The sequence below is a fragment of the Corvus brachyrhynchos genome, unplaced genomic scaffold (genome assembly GCF_000691975.1).
Source record: "Corvus brachyrhynchos isolate BGI_N302 unplaced genomic scaffold, ASM69197v1 scaffold115, whole genome shotgun sequence".
NCBI classification, from domain to species: domain Eukaryota; kingdom Metazoa; phylum Chordata; class Aves; order Passeriformes; family Corvidae; genus Corvus; species Corvus brachyrhynchos.
The window spans coordinates 1769416-1785574 of NW_008239553.1; the positions used below are offsets into that span (position 1 = coordinate 1769416).

At 37.7% G+C, this 16159-nt stretch overlaps 1 protein-coding gene across 1 annotated transcript; it reads right to left on the bottom strand.

Annotated features, from left to right (window-relative positions):
- Positions 1–2124: 2124 nt before the first annotated feature.
- APIP (APAF1 interacting protein) lies at positions 2125–15597 on the bottom strand (the record flags this gene model as incomplete). Its single annotated transcript, XM_017742249.1, has 9 exons — positions 2125–3713; positions 4890–5012; positions 5552–5719; positions 8297–8433; positions 9474–9590; positions 10866–10914; positions 13796–13896; positions 14057–14087; positions 15395–15597. Coding segments are annotated over 8 exons (906 nt in total), but the record flags the coding sequence as incomplete, so codon positions are not given.
- Positions 15598–16159: the final 562 nt, after the last annotated feature.

Sequence of the window (16159 nt, forward strand, 5' to 3'; positions counted from 1 at the left end):
GAGTAAAAAACCCAACACACATATGTAAGTACAGAGAGAGTGTTTGTAAACGCTACTCAGAGTATATGAACTTCCATGATTCCCCATCTGGACAAACATGCTCATTCCATTTTTTGTACTGAGCATTAGGCAGTCACTGGCTTTCTTTGACTGCTCTAGCAAAAACTAGCAGATGCAAGATTAAGTCTGAAGACTACAGAAAAATTTTAAAATTTAATATTTGGAATTGCTTTTGATTTCAATAGATTAAAATCCTAAGAAATAGGCAATGGCTGTGGTTCCACTAGACGTTTCACCTACAAAATAATTTTGCACTCATTATGCTGAAACCCTAGCATGCTTATTTAGCAGAAATACCACCCTATGCTAATCAAGTCAACAAAAAAATAGATTTTATTTACCATCCGTTTTATGCAGCAGTACCAGGATAAATGCCTGAGATTTTTTTCAGTCTTTTCACTCTTTTATAAATCAGGTCAGGTAGCATTCCTCCTGAGTAACATTAAGCTTTTAACATTAAGCTGACTTGGAATTTAAGTAAATGTCCAGATCCATGAAGGCTTAGATCAGTTGGTAGCAAAGTGCAGTCTCAGGCACCTCCACATGCTGTTACAAAAGTCTCAGCTCTGAGGGCTGCCCTTGGACACAACCTGGCTCTGTAAGACACAACTTCTATTTCACCTAACAGGTAAGAAAACAAAATAAAAAAGCCTGTGAAGGTTCACCCCCCCCTTAGAACAAAAGTTAAACACAAAGTGGCTTGAAAAATGAAGCATTTTCCTAATTTTTTTATTGCTTATGAATCTGTAGAGATAACTCCCTTCAGTAGAAACACCTAAACTTGTATCAGCTCATAAGTTAACTACTTTGAAATAAGGAAGGATTAATATCAAACTGTATTTTTTTCTTCTACTCCTCAATTTAAGAGTAATCTAGAGTGTTCCAGGGATCTTTTTTCCAATTTGACATCTTCTGTAAAATAGCAAAAAACTGTTACAAACCGGTTTGCCAAAAAGCACGTCAAAAAAAGTTTAGAGGAAGGCTACTGGTTTATTTGTAATGTTCCATTGGTCAGTGGGCTTTTTTCATGTTAGTTTTTAAATGACAATTTCAGAGCTAAAGAGGATGCCAATTGTTCAGGCATTACAGCATTCACGACAGAACACACACTGGCATCGTAACTGCTTACGGTGAGTTAAGAGTTCTATCTATTCACATTTCAAGATCCCGTATTCTGCAGTTTTATTTCCTTCTTGGAAAGCAAGCAGGATGTTTGCTAGGAAGTTACTTTTATTGAGAAATGTTGGAACTTACTTGGCTTTTTGGATGAGCCATTTGAAATGGGAATTATGTCATTTTGCCATAAGCCTATCTGGTGATACTAAACCTAGATAATCGGCTTCGATGGAGATCAAGTCTTTGCTGCAAATAGAGAAAAATACCTAGCTGGCTTATAAGCCTACCATTCACATCAGAAAAACAGACTTAAAATTATGTGAGTTAAGAAGCTTTGAATCATATGAGACATTTTCCTATTTTTGTTCTACATAATCAGAGCTGAACTGCAAGAGCTTTGTGAGCACTTCAGGAAACAGTAATCATTTCACAGGGTTATGAAGCCACCAGAGTTGCGAAGGCATTAATTTCTTTGATGAGGGTTCACATGAGAAGACATGAGAAGAGTGCATTTAACTCATTTTCAAATCACTAAATGGCACTCTGAGCATCTAGAAATCCTGTAGGAAAGAACTTAACTCCTACTGTAGAAATGTGATGATTTACAGATTTTACAAAGGATACAGAGTGGCAAATTGTAGCTGCCTGAGAAAAGTGAATATTGTAATTAACACAACCCCAGAGGAACATATTTGGCCAAAAATATCTTTCCTCATGAGTGTTCTTCCATGGTTTGTCATTATATATGCAAAACAAAAAGACACCAAATAGAAAATGTTCTTTATCCTTACAAAACATCAGTATTATGGAATGATACAATCATTACCTATTTTGAAATCATCATCAGAATACCACACAAAATTACTTTTTGAAAAAATCAGGCAGTTTTAATAAAAAATTAAAAGGCCACAATAAATAGATGGCAACTTGATTTCGAGACTCATTGGATTGTCACATTAAGAAGTATTTTTATTAGTACATCCACAAGGAAGAAAAGCTGAGAGAATTGCAGTCTGCTTTCCCTTCAGGTCAGTTGCACCTCTGAAGTCTTGAACCCACTTCAGAGATACTTTGTGCTTAAGTGAAGCAGCCTGTAAAAGTCACCCTCTGGTCTAAAAAACAGCATTTTCACACAAGTTTTACTGCAATCCACATACACTCAGAAGATGTGGAATCGTTGCAAAATATTTGCCACTGACAAACAAGTGTCTAATAATGAAAAAACATACAATAAACATATAGCCAACAACATGCAGTTACCTAGTGATAACCACTATTTCACAATAACCAAGGTCCCCTAAGAGTTAAAGGCTGCACACTGCAGGTACAGAGCTATGCACAAGAGGGAAGGACAAACATGCCTAACATACACAAAACACTGACCTTAATTGTGATCCCCCAGGAAAAGGGGGAAGTGGTGCTGCCATCTCTGGCATCAGCCATCTCCTCTCTTGCCCTGCCTCTGGTTCTCTTTAGACCCACCTTTGACTTGGTTCAGTGTTTTACCAGCGGCTTATTAGGAAATAACAGAAAAATTTTTTTTCTCCCACTCCCACAGTAGTTTTATTTTAGGTTGAAGAGTTAATTCACTTCATGGAAGCTCAAAAAAAAGTGCCAGAGATGATGGAAAGGGAAGTGGTGGGAATGTATGGCCCCTAGCAGAAAACAGGGTCAGCCAGCACTTAGCCTGTCTCAATTCACCCTCAGGAGTGAGGTCTCAATACTCAAGTAGAAAGTTGGTCAGCTGAAGCTTACACTGATGCCACTGGGGGCCATGGCAGAAGATTTTGAAAGAAGACACTAAGTGTCACAAATATGTGAGATTGTATTTTAATGAGCAGTTTGATTAAATCTACCTTGGGGGGGGGGAGCTAATCAGAGGTCAGAAAAAGCTGTTATTCAAAGTGAAGGAATTTAAAGAGGTAAGACTGAGCAGTCCCTCAGTAAAAACTACAAAATACATGCTATAAAATTATGTGTTTCCTTCTCATTATAATGACAATTAGGAGAATTTAAAAATACATATGCTACAGGCTTAATTTTAAAAGAAAAAACAAAACCCATAAACACGATCATGGTATGAAGGAATCAACACTTCAAACAATGCTTTAAACTTTATTAACTTCTAATTAAGGGGTTGTCCTCACTTTTTTCCCCCGAAGAATAAAAGCTACAATAAATTTCAGAAATGGAGACTTATTTCGAGTTAAGTGGTGTAGCATTAGAGCAGGATCAACAAATGCAGGTTGCTAAAATATGAATTTTTAAGGCACAAAACCAAAATGTGACATTGGTTCTCCAAAGTTTTTCGAAGTATTTTTGCATCTGAATTTTCATTCCTCCGACTGTGGCATTTGACAGGATTTGTAAATTACAATGGTTGTTCAGTACTTGGTTTTTTTTAACTCTCCTTATCTTCTTGGATGCGTTTAACAGTTAAAAGTGCCTGAGATTTGTCAATCAGCAGAGGACCAGCACCCCCTTCTGGCTTCAATAGTGTGGGGTGAAAGCTGGAACTCCCATCATCAGTAAGAAACCTGTACAGGAGAAACAAAGTAAAAGCAAAAATACTCTAAAACGACTCATAATAAACAGGCAAAGGAATATTAATACCACTACAGTAGCCCAAATTATCCAGTTGCAGGGGCTGAGGAGCCATTTTAGAATGGTTCTCATGGGCCATGAGGTAGCTCTGCACAGGTGTGGCAGCCAGCGTGTCTTCATCACTGCAGGCAGTGGCAGCACCCTGAATACCTGCTGAGGCAGAGGCTCACTGACAGCAAACCTCCTGTCCCACTGCCTCCTCCTCTGGGGTGGGCATAAAGGCTGAAGAGCCAAGTCCCTGTCTCTTCTGGGCTCATGCTGCCTGAGCAAGCATTTGTTATTTCTTCTGAGGAAAATGTGGGTACAGTGGATTAACTGCAACGTTAGCCGATCCTGTTTAATTACACCACTGCTTTGCTCAAGAAATTCCTTTATAATTTCAGTACTGGTACCTTTAAACTCGCTTGCATTTTCCAACTCTGCAGTGTTAAGCTACCACTGCATTTTGCCATATCAAGCTGTACATTATTTATGTGAGAATTGTTTCCGGTATCCTTCATGCAAAGTACATCCTGATCATGTTACCAATGGGGTTTTACTTCAAAAAGTTCTTATGAAAACTTCCAAAACTGATCATTGCTATAGTAAAGTCAAGGTGATTTTCTGCATGAGGTAAATGGGTGACACTAATCAGTGAAACTCAAACCAGCCAAGTCTGCTGAAGGAAAAAACAAAACCCCCTAAAACCCCAACCAACCCACCATGTAAGTAATACCACTGAGATGGTCTGAAATCAAATCTGATCCCGCCAGCCGAAGAACAAATGTGGGTGTTCAGACATCTCTGTACAGATCAGCTCACTAGGCTCTGGCCTTTTTAGTGCATTGGCTTTTCTGGTAATGCTTTTGATACTATTTTGTTTTAAAAAGAAATCACAGTCCATGCTGTACCTTGATACTAAATATGCACTGGACATACCTAGCTATTAATACATACACTTTTTGTTGTACTGTGTGGAAAAGGATCATTATTTCAGGCATACATAAAATTGCAGACTGGGGGAAGATGAGCAATACTGAAGTTTCCTGAGTGGGAAAAGCAGACTGAAGTGATGGTGTCATCTGTAGACTCTCCCTCCAAACAGATCATCCTGCCAGATAAATTCACACCTGAATATAAATGTTGTTGACATTTACAAGATCCCATTTTCTCCAGCTGGATGTTTTGAAGGATCTAGCCCGTGCTGCTTCATCTGCACTGCAATATCAAACAAGTAGTCATAACATTCACACCTAAAATAAATAGGGAAAAAATGCAATGTAAGTAAGGCTCAAGTCTTACCATGTTTTATGAAAATTAGTATTTTCCTTCCTTAAGCTTTTTATCACCAGTCTGACTGTCTGACTGGACAGCTCTATCATTGTTTACTTCCAATGCTGCGGAATGGAAAGTGCCCAGCATTTTTGCTACATAATATTGATTTGCTGCATTCGATCAGCAAATGAAGTAAATTCCAAAAATGGGACTAGAGAGGGCCACACAAACAGTATTGGCAGGTATCATATAACAGCAGGGACTGCCTGCATGTTTCATATGAGGAGGGACTTGTTGACTTGTCTGAAAGGAAAATGTTGGCAACCCTATGAGCCAGCAATGATATGAAAGGAAAAACAAGCAATGGAATCATGGATGAATCCATTCCCAAAAGCTCCCTATACATGCAGTGAGGCCTTAATATTCTGAATCATTGTCCATGGGCTGGAAATATACATAGCATTAAGTTCATTAAGATCTTGAGGCAAGAGATAGCATATTCCTGAATTGTACTCACATGGTTTTGGCTTTTTCCCATGTCTCTCCCCATACATAAACACCGTGACGTCTGACCAAGACAGCACAAGAGTCTGGGTATTTTTCCATTGCACGTGCCATTCTCTCCTTGAGATCCTTCTCTTCTGGTGTATTCTCAATAATAGGAACCACTAGTGTATCATCATACCTATAAAACAACCCCATGGTCATGTATTTAAAAAGCCCTCTGCTTGGATGTATGAAACCTTTCCCTAAGAAAGAGATTATCCTCTGACTGTGTAAAATGTTAAGTTCTCAGCACTAGATTTTACGCTCTTCTCTTGTGAGTCATGCTGTAGCATAAGAATTCTCAGGAACATCTCTCACTCACAAAACACATACTATGCTGGCAATACCTGAGCTACACTTGAGGCACAAAAAGAAAATAACACTTTGATCTATTAGGTGTAGCTGTTTATTCCCATATCACTTTGTAGTTGGGTCCCTTTACAACTTTTTCAAACTTTTCATCCTGTATTGGCATCATCTACAAGCTCTACCTCAGATTAAATTATTTAAAAGAATCATATCATGAAGAAGGAAATTAAGTTGTTTGCTGAAGAGCAGAAAAAAATTAATTTAGGTAGTCCAAAAAGCCCCTGGAAGATTGTCCTGCTAAGGCATATAAATAGAAGGTAGAGTCAACACATGAAAAATAAATTCTCTGTGATGGAGTCATTGGTGGGCTACATGTGATCTTAAGAGAGCCTGAGAACCCCAGTTCCAAAGACAAGATGATGCACGTTACTCAGTGGAACTTGCCTGAGAGTTTCTTCTGAAGGAGGACTGGGATATTTGGCATTGTTTGAACCTTAATTAGCACTAGCAGAAACTTGTTTAAATAGTTTTAATAAGTCCCCAGTTCAGGTTCAGATTTATCATTGAGATCACATAGGTATTTCATGAGTGGATGCTAGTTGTACTTTCTTTTGTAAACCACAGAAAGAAAGCAATGGTAAAACACCCAAACAGCAAGAGCTTGTATTTTAAATCAAATATTCAGAAGATAAAGTCTCATCCCTTATGATTCTCAATGCTGATGCTTTCTCAAGGAAGGCTATAAAAATAGTGAATGAAGAAAGTGAGGTGGCATTTGAAGCTTTACTCTGACTCTTATAAATTGTGATCACTAAAATTACACTTGGAGTGTTTGTTACTAATTGGGCCAAATGAGTTAATGGATCAGCTTCATAGGTTCTGCTTTCTACTTGCACATGAGCTTGGAAGCTGCTATAAACACCATAACTAATTCCTAATCAGGACCATAAGCTTTCTATCAAGAACTAATACCTAAAAAATGCCAACAAGACTCTGAATGAGCTAAATACTTGGTATCTCTTTTTAAAATTGAAATATAAGCAGCCTACATTAAGTCAAACCTTCATGTAAAATACCTTGTGACAGTCTGACTTTGAAAGCTGTTCACTACTGATCTAATTCTCCTTCTATGGAAGTCAAAGGTAAAACTAGTCTGGGGTCACTGGAGTCATATTTAGGCCAACATATACTTCTGATTATTCTATCTGTAGCATTTTCCTGGACAGCTTTTCCAGAAAAGCTTTATGTAACTAGAAACAACATACAATCCCTTTTTTCAGAAGGTCCCATTTTGTACTTTGAATCCAAGGTCCCACTTTTCTTTTGAATTCAATGGGGAGACCTGTGTGAAGCAAGCCAGTGGAATCAGTTTAGTATGGATGAATATGTGCTATGAGCCATATAACCTGGAGCTTTGATTTCTTTAGTTTTTCTGGTAAATTAATATAATGACACAGGTCAACTTGGAGGCACGGAACCCAATAAATACAATGTTTCCTGTCTAACATATAGGAGTGTGTAGGAGTTCAAAATGCATATTAAAAAAATTGTTGTGGATTTTTTTAAAACCAGTGTTGTTAGACAATTCAATAAAAGGGCTTGTATTCTTACCACATTAAAAATGCACATGCTAATGGTGACAAGAAAGTAAAGTTGGCAAGTCAACCAAAATGGAATAAAATATGCCTGGGCGTAAAAATCACATATGGCTTGTTCCCTTGCCAAAGGGCAATAGTTAGATACAAAAATTAACATCAAAAAGTGGAAAGAATTCAGCATTTCAATTTCTCATCTCCTTGTCACATGTTATATAAATGTTGTTTGCAGATCCCAATTCAACACTCTGTGGGTGGAGACCTCAAAACAAGCCATCACACATAATTTGGAATAACTCAGCACTTACCTCAGAGCTCATCCTTGAAAAGTAATAACATTATCTTTAATGAGCTGTTTATTCTGAATTTTCTTTCAAACTCTGTCAAGTAAATCTGAAATCCTCTACTCTCTTAACATGCCCTAAACTAGCACAGGCAGTGATATGTGAAGTCCACCCAAATGTAGTTTGTACATGCTATCAATCCAACCTAGTGCTGGCTGGCTCCAGTTTCGGCTGAATGTTGTAGAGATGTGGTAACATCTCAGGACGTAGCTCTTTATTTGGCTTGTTCCTGTAGCTCAACAGACCACAGCAGCCTTGGCATTACAAGATTTTATCTCAGATCTCTTCCACAGGCTTCAGACCTTACAGAGAACCAGTGACTCATTCATTCCAGAGGTCTTTTTTACTTCTTATTCCTAATATTTTATATTACACACTTTCAAGTACATAACTCAAATTACTTGTATTTATATTGTTGAAAACAAATGATCAAATATCACACCTCTTTTCCTAAATATAGAGGAGTACCTGTAATAGCCTCCTGAAGTACACTTCTGGATTCCTTTTATCATCTCCTGATGGGTAATAGAGAACTCACTCCCTGGGTAAAGAAGGGTAGCCATAACGGCAGGCCTGGGATGTGTATGGAGCACTGCACCCGCCCCGCAGAAAAAGAAAAAAAAATTAGAATTAATTTTAAAATATGTCTAATGAGAAAATTTAATGCATATTCTTGATTAATTTCCTTTGATTAGTCATCTTAGCAAATGGTGATCTGCTGTATGAGATGAAAAAATATACAGCAACCTAAATGAAAGAATGAGGTAATTACTCACCTGTAAGGGATAATTATGGATTGTCTTAGGACACTTGCGTTAACTTTAAGTTCGTGACAACGTCAAGGAGAGACACTACTTGTACAAATTCAAGCAGAAACACTACTTGTACATTTCTTTACATACTGCAGTAACTGAAACACTCTTAATTTTATCAGAGTTCTGAGGTTATGAAGAATTCCCAAACTTATTTGTGACATGAAAGTTTAACGCCCTTTACTTTCTTTTTATGTCTTCTTCAATTATCTGCTGATTCTCTGAAAAAACACTCATCATTATCTTATTGTGTCATGATGGAAAGATAGGTAGACAATAATTATAATCTACTTATGAAGATGCAATATTGCTTTTCCTTGATTACACATGTAAGCTGCTTTTGCAGGAAGATCAGAAGAGACTCCCTAAATCCCCTCTAAAATAACATAAATTTTACACAACATCAAAAGCTTTATTACTTTGTCCACCTGCAAAAGAAAAGTTTCATACTGTTTTCAGCTATTCATAATTTGTTAATCTCAGCCAATGGATACAAAAGGATTTAAACCATAATAGCTGAATTGGTGAAACTACTGATATAAAACTGCTGCAAATCCTGGGCTTCCCCTGCAACCTACCAATATTCTGCACAAAAAATCAGTGCTGAAAACATGATCACAGGCATAGCTACAAGAGAAGATTAAATTGCAAGTGACACTGACAGGATGTTATATCCCACTCTATACATACCTTTGCAAATCAGTTTATTTTATAGTTTCATGTTTATTTCACTGTAACTTCTATGTGTAAAGAATATGGTACTGAATATCAATTTTGTGGATATACAAATACAGTGTTTCAGTGACTGCTGAACTACAACACTGCTAGATACCTCTCATAGTGTAGGCATTCATAAAAAGAGGTGTGCACTGGCTTTTCTTTAGTTTCTTGTGCAGTGGAGGACCGCTGATGTCCTGTTCATCCATGTCACAAACAAACATATCTTCTGGCTGTAAGAAAGAAGAAATTATTTTGACCTGTGATAACTCAAATAGTTTTGTTTTCCCTCTAGGGAAACAAATATATACAAACCACATATTTAATATAGAATGTGATTTTTACTTTGTAAAAGTGCTGTAATGCACCACATTTATTCCAGCTTCTAATACTACTTACTGACATTGTGTAATGGAAATTAATATTAGGTACTCTTTTTACCTAGACTGAAGCCACGCAGATATTTGTAAAACTACAATTTTCTCAGAAAGGAGATAGTCTGTAGCTCAGTAATAACAATAGATCAAAAGGAAAAGTAGTAACTGATTCAAAGTAAGAAATGTAGATGTACTTTTCCTTCTCTACTTAAAAGAACCAACAAATGACACAAGTTAATACATTTAACTTGTAGAACTACCTCTTTTTAAACCTTACTTTTAGTAGCTTTACATGAATATTACCTTTGCATCAATTGGCTACTCATAATAGTGCGAAGAATTGTTCAGGGCAGTAATAAAATTTTAATGTTATTTTAAAAATCAGCAGAAAATACAATCGCAAGAGATTTCCTTCCTCACTTTGCTTAATCCTCTGCTACTGGAAGCACAGAGCAGACCATCCTGGTTATCTTACATACCTTTGCCTACCTTACCTCTCCACACCCCCAGCAAACACTGCTGTGAGACCCCAAGTTTCTATCAGTGAAGAAATTCCTTTCACTCCTCACTGTATTTATCCTCAGATTTATGAGATGACAAATCCTTTCCATGTATTACTCTACTCTGGGAGAGTACCTGCTGTCATAAAATAGTTATCATTTACCATTCTCCCCTCCTCTTACATTTTGGGGTTTTTGGAAAACAGACAGACAGACAAGGTCACCTTTTGATGGGGAGAGTATCAAGATAAATATTTGCAATCACTCAAACGAAAATAGACGGCGGTGAGGTGTTAATGCCTATTCACGTGAGCACGTTGGTGACTTGAAACTGTAGCCAGACAGCTTTAGCCAATCAAGCTTGACAAAGAATAAGGTTGGACTGGAGTAATGCCCCACTCTCACACTCCTTTGTGTTTATTTCAAGCAAAGAGATCATCAAGACTGGCCTCTGAAACACATACTGGCTTGCTATGATAGTGGAGTACTGGGGAAATCATCAGTTGTGTCAGTAATGTAGTCAACAGTATAACAAGTTTGTTACTTCACATAAGGAAAAATGAAACTCTAAACAAAGGCACTTTTATCCATCTCAAGATGAGCTCTGAGGTAAAAGTACAGCTTAACATACCTGTATTCTTTCCTTCTGGACTCCTGAAGGAGCGATGTAGATTTCATCCCTAGGAAAAGTTGCAGATGGGAAAAGTCAGTAAACACAGTTGAGCAATGACTGTTCAACTGCACAGGCCTTAGAGCTCTTGAGCCACTGAAATGGAAATAGCAAATCTAGACCCTCACAATTTAAAAACTTTCTTGCTCTTTCCATACACTGATAGGTAGATTATTTTCAAAATAGAACCAAATTGTACAAGGGCAAATAAAATCTGTAACTTGCCGGGGTATAAATCCCTGCTTTCAACTTGACAGATACCTGAAAAACATGTAAGAAGTGCAGCCTTACATTTCCAACACAGTAAAACAGCCTCTCCCTGCAATAACTCAAACTACAATTCAGAATAAAAATTAAATGAGAAATTGCAAGCAGATACTGCTCTGTGACAAGACAGGTGACAAAGCCATTACATAAAAATCTGTAAACTATCTATAAACAGTAATAACTATCTGTAAGATTCAACACTGTAAATACTTTCTTTTTTAACTGTGCAGGTTAGGTTTCTAGTGCAGTTATGTATTTATTTGTGTTGATAAAGAGATAGCACTAATTCAGTGCAATTAAATGGCTGAAATTTAAGTAGAAGTGCATCACTTCTTGCAAGGACTACATGAACAAAAACTGTAAAAACTGATCAAAACTAAAATGATTTCAAGATGGTATCTGCATTATTTTTGTTATTAGCACAAAAACCCCAACTAGATTCTCTCTCTCAATTGCAATCACTATTCAGCTTCAGCAGTCACATACTAAATTCAGGAGCACAGAGACATCTAGTGAATAAGTAGTCAAGTTACAGATACATTTCCTATGGACCACGGGATGTTTCTATTTCTGGACAAGAGTAATGGAGCTGGGGAAGGGTCTGGAGCACAAGTCTTGTGAGGAATGTCAGAGGGAGCTGGGGGTGTTTAGTCTGGAGAAAAGGAGGCTCAGGGGAGACCTCGTTGTTCTCTATAATGCCTGAAAGGAGGGTGCAGCAAGGTGAGGTTGGTCTCTTCTCCCAGGAAACCAGTGACAGGACAAGAGGAAATTACCTCAATTTGCATCAGGACAGGTTTATTATATTGGATATTAGGAAACATTTCTTCACTGGAAGGGTTATCAAGCATTGGAATGGGCTGCCCAGGAAAGCAGTTGGCTCGCCATCTCTGGAAGTATTTAAAAAACATTTAGGCATGGTGCTTAGGAATGTGTTTTAGTGGTCAACTTGGCAATGGTAGGTTTATGGTTGGACACTTGAGCATCTTAAGGATCTTTACCAACCTAAACAATTCTGTGATTTTAATTCTTCCAAAAATAAAACTCTTAAGATGACGTACTATTTATAGTGGTAAAATGTCTGTGAAGGACAGAAAAATGTGGCTTTATCATATTTGTAATTTTTAACATTCATGAATTAACACTGCTGGCATTGCATTAATTTAGTCTTAATTCATTTGCATGAGCAAGATGAGAAATCAAGTGGTAATTCTGTTAACTCGTGACAGACACACAATTTTTCTTAAACCAGTTTTTTATTTTTAGAACTTAACCAGAAAGGGAAAATCTGATGACAAAATAAAGTCTTCAAATACAAGATACCTTACAAAGAATTCTATATCCATTTTTAATAAGCTATCCCACAACCAAATTGACTTTTTTTTCCTTCCTGATAGTTGATATGAACTGCACAGTGAGTAAGGCTGATTAAGATTAGCTGGTAAAAGCAGTTGATATATATGAATCAAATTTCAATTGTTCTTTCACATTTTCCTATACAACAATTTTAAGTTAACAAGCTATAGAACTACTAAGGAAAACTGCATCACGATATTAGTGCATCCTCTGATAATGCCATTTGTCTTGCCACAACCAACAGGAGTTGCACTGGAATGACAAAGAAAATAGGCTGCATTTAGCTACTGATGACAAATTAGTGCTAGAAAGTTCTTCCCATAGACTACTTTAAAAACAAGAAGTTACCCTCTTTTCATTCATCTCATTATTATTACTATTGTTGCTTTGCTTGAAAAATCAAGCAGGGAAGTTGAATGACCTGCACAAAATACAAACAGCACAAGCATGAGCATTTAGGGTCTTTTATTCATGTATATATAAAATATATATTTGAATAGCAATGGCTGTTTGTGCATGCATGCAAGTGTATACCAGAACAATGAGAGGTCAGATACTCTAAAGTTCGTGTCACAACCTTGTGACTGAGTACAGAATTGCAGGCACTGTACAAGGCTCTTTGCAGAATAAGGACTTACCTTTTTTTTCAGTGGCCACTGAGAGGAGCTCTGTTTCCACTAAAAGTTTGGGAATTATGAATAGGTGGGAGACAAGCAAATTAAAACACAAAGTGGTGCTTCTTCATAGGAGATACAGACCAAAAATTATTGCTGTTACCTGTCCTGCTTTAATTATATGTTAAGTATTTGTCTCCTTAGAAATTACCTCAGTAGAATAGTAATTTCTTTCTTAGAGGAAATATCTGGCCTGCAAAACGTCCAGGGTGAGATTGATCTTACTTAACCACAGGCATTTGAAAGCCATGTGCCTGATGTAACCCACTCTAAATTCCATACTGAATGAAATGAAAAGGGGGAATGCATTGTTCTTTAAAGACAATTCATCTACCTTAAACAAAGGTATGAAAAGGACAGGATAAGGTCACTCTCTCCAGCTGTCTCTCTCCATTGAAGGGTCTGCAATGATTAATTCAGATTATTCACCTCCCTTCTATAAGGTTAAATTTGGCACACTTCATTTCCCCCTCTAACTTCTTGCTCACTCTTGACTTGCAAACATTTCTCATGGAACTGAAATGCCCTCCTCAGCTCCTAAACACAGCCAGCCTCTCTCTGTAACTACCACATTATTTCTCTTTCATCATTACTTACCCGTGTTTCAAGCTGATTCCTCCACCAGTTCCCGTTACCCAGCCTAAGCCATAAAACAGTCTACAAAGCTCTGGGATAAGATTCCTTGGATGTAACCCATCCTAAAAAGAAATTAAACAAATAAATGAAAAACCATCAGAAACACCTCAAACCTAAGAATTTAAGTTCTCAAACAGAGTTTAAAGGATTAGTACTTTTATACTGCAGCAGAAGTCTAATTTATGCTAATGAACTTCAATTACAAAATAATCGCATGTTTACACAATGCCCTTTAAGCTCTGCCAGGCACATTCACACCTTGAAACCAACAAACAAAACCCCCAAATAAGGTGCATGTCTGACTATCCTTCACAGGAAAGGGCTCATCTAAAATTTATTTGAGTGCAGTGGCCCATAGACATTACACCAGCAGGATTATGTTATGGACTATTACACAAAAAAAAGGAAAATAAATGCATCTAACATTACCCATTTTTACAAGCTCAACTAGTAGTTTTCCTATTAAATCAGTTCTTTTATAGGTTTATTTTACTTGATTTACAAGTTTCACTAGAACAGACATTATTAGTCAATAGCACTCAAAAGTACCACACAGAAAATATATGCAAATTATTTTATGAACTTTACATTCCTACATTTTTACAACACAAGGTTACTTTACATGCAGTTCAGCCAGAAGGCAAATTGCATTATTTTAATATTTCTTTAGAAGGAAAAAAAGGTTCCTGTATTTTTTCCACATTCCATTGTTTATTACATTAATATCTGTATCTATATACTAACCAAAGGTATCTCTAGTGTCAGAGGTAAGAGTCTACCTACATTACCACAGTAATACAGCTGCTTTTATGTGTGCCTTTTTTTTAGGTTTCTTTTTTTTTTTTTTTAATTGCAGCAACTAGAAGCTTTAAAAGTTTTTCTAAAATGTCAAATGATTCGCTGCTCTACTGCTCACCTCAGTCATTAAGGCCCATGAAATAATATTTCCAAGAAAAATGTTTTGTTTAGCAGCAAGAATCCACATTGGGGGGGAATATTTTGTCAACACCCGCAGAGCAGGGAGAACCAAAGCAAAAGCAGTGCACAGCAAGAACGGTAGGCACATGGTTACTTGGTGCCAACATCTTTCCTGAAATACTTAGAAGTGCTTCCAGCTGGTGTTGGACTCGCAGAACTAGGGGTGAGGAGGCAGCATGGAACAGGACCACAAAGCAGTGGTTCTGAGGCAGGAGACTGGGAAGGTGAATTACTGGAGATGGCAGCCTGGGGCACGTTCGACGTTTGGAATCTCCTACTTTAACCTCACCTTCGCAACCTCCAATGACAGTGAGACACAAGATCCTTAGGCATTCTGTTAACTGTCCCAGGCTGGAAATATTTTCCTAATGCCTAGCTTAAACCTTGTTTGTTGTAGCTTGTTTTCTCTTACCAAAAATCATGAATGTGCAGAAGATGGTCTTCCCTTTCACCTCTGTGGCAATGTTTTACCTATTATGACAACTCAATTTGCTGCTCTTTTTTTCTTGTTGTTTTTTGTTTGTTTATGATGAAGTATATTTTTTCCCTCTTTCCTGAAAGGCCATATTACCTAGTCTGCTGATACCTCTCATCTCCCTGCTGTCAGTTCTTGCTGGTTTTGAAGCTTGGGCTGGTCTCTCGACCAGTGTCACACTGGAGAGGTGTTCCAAGCCTTGTCCAGGCAGTGCTTCCATATGCTCAATGTTTACTTTGTTTGATGAAGCCCAGCACTGCCAACTCATGTTCTGGTTGTGATGATATATAAAACCCCAATCAAAGACCAATTAAAGGAAACCAAATCACAAAACAAACCTAAAAAACCCCAGTTAACATAAAAAGAGGCATGAGTCCTGTAGATGCAGCCAGACAAAAGCTGGCAACATTTGGAAACTGTACTAAAATTTGTAACATGTTTATATAGGATCATAGCATAGTTAGGGCTGGAAAAGACCTTTGGCCATAACCTAGTCCAGCCCCCCTGCCAAGGGAGGGTCACCTAGAGCATGTGACACAAGAAAGTCTCTAGTTGAGTTTTGAATGTTTCCAGAGAGGCAAACTCCACGACTCTCTTGGGCATAGCCCCAGAGCCTATTCCAGTGCTCTGCCAGCCTCAACGTAAAGAAGTTCATCGCCGTGTTGAGGTGGAACTTGTGTTTTAGCTTATGGCCATTGCTCCTTGAATGCTGGACACTCAGTACGCCTTGGTCTTGCTGGCTGAATTTCCTCCTGGCCGCCAGGGCACACTGCCGGCTCACACGCAGCTTACCATCCACCAGTACTCCCAGGACCTCCCTACTAATTAGCTACTGCGAAGCTACTGGCTAATTAGCAAGGTTCAAGAACAGC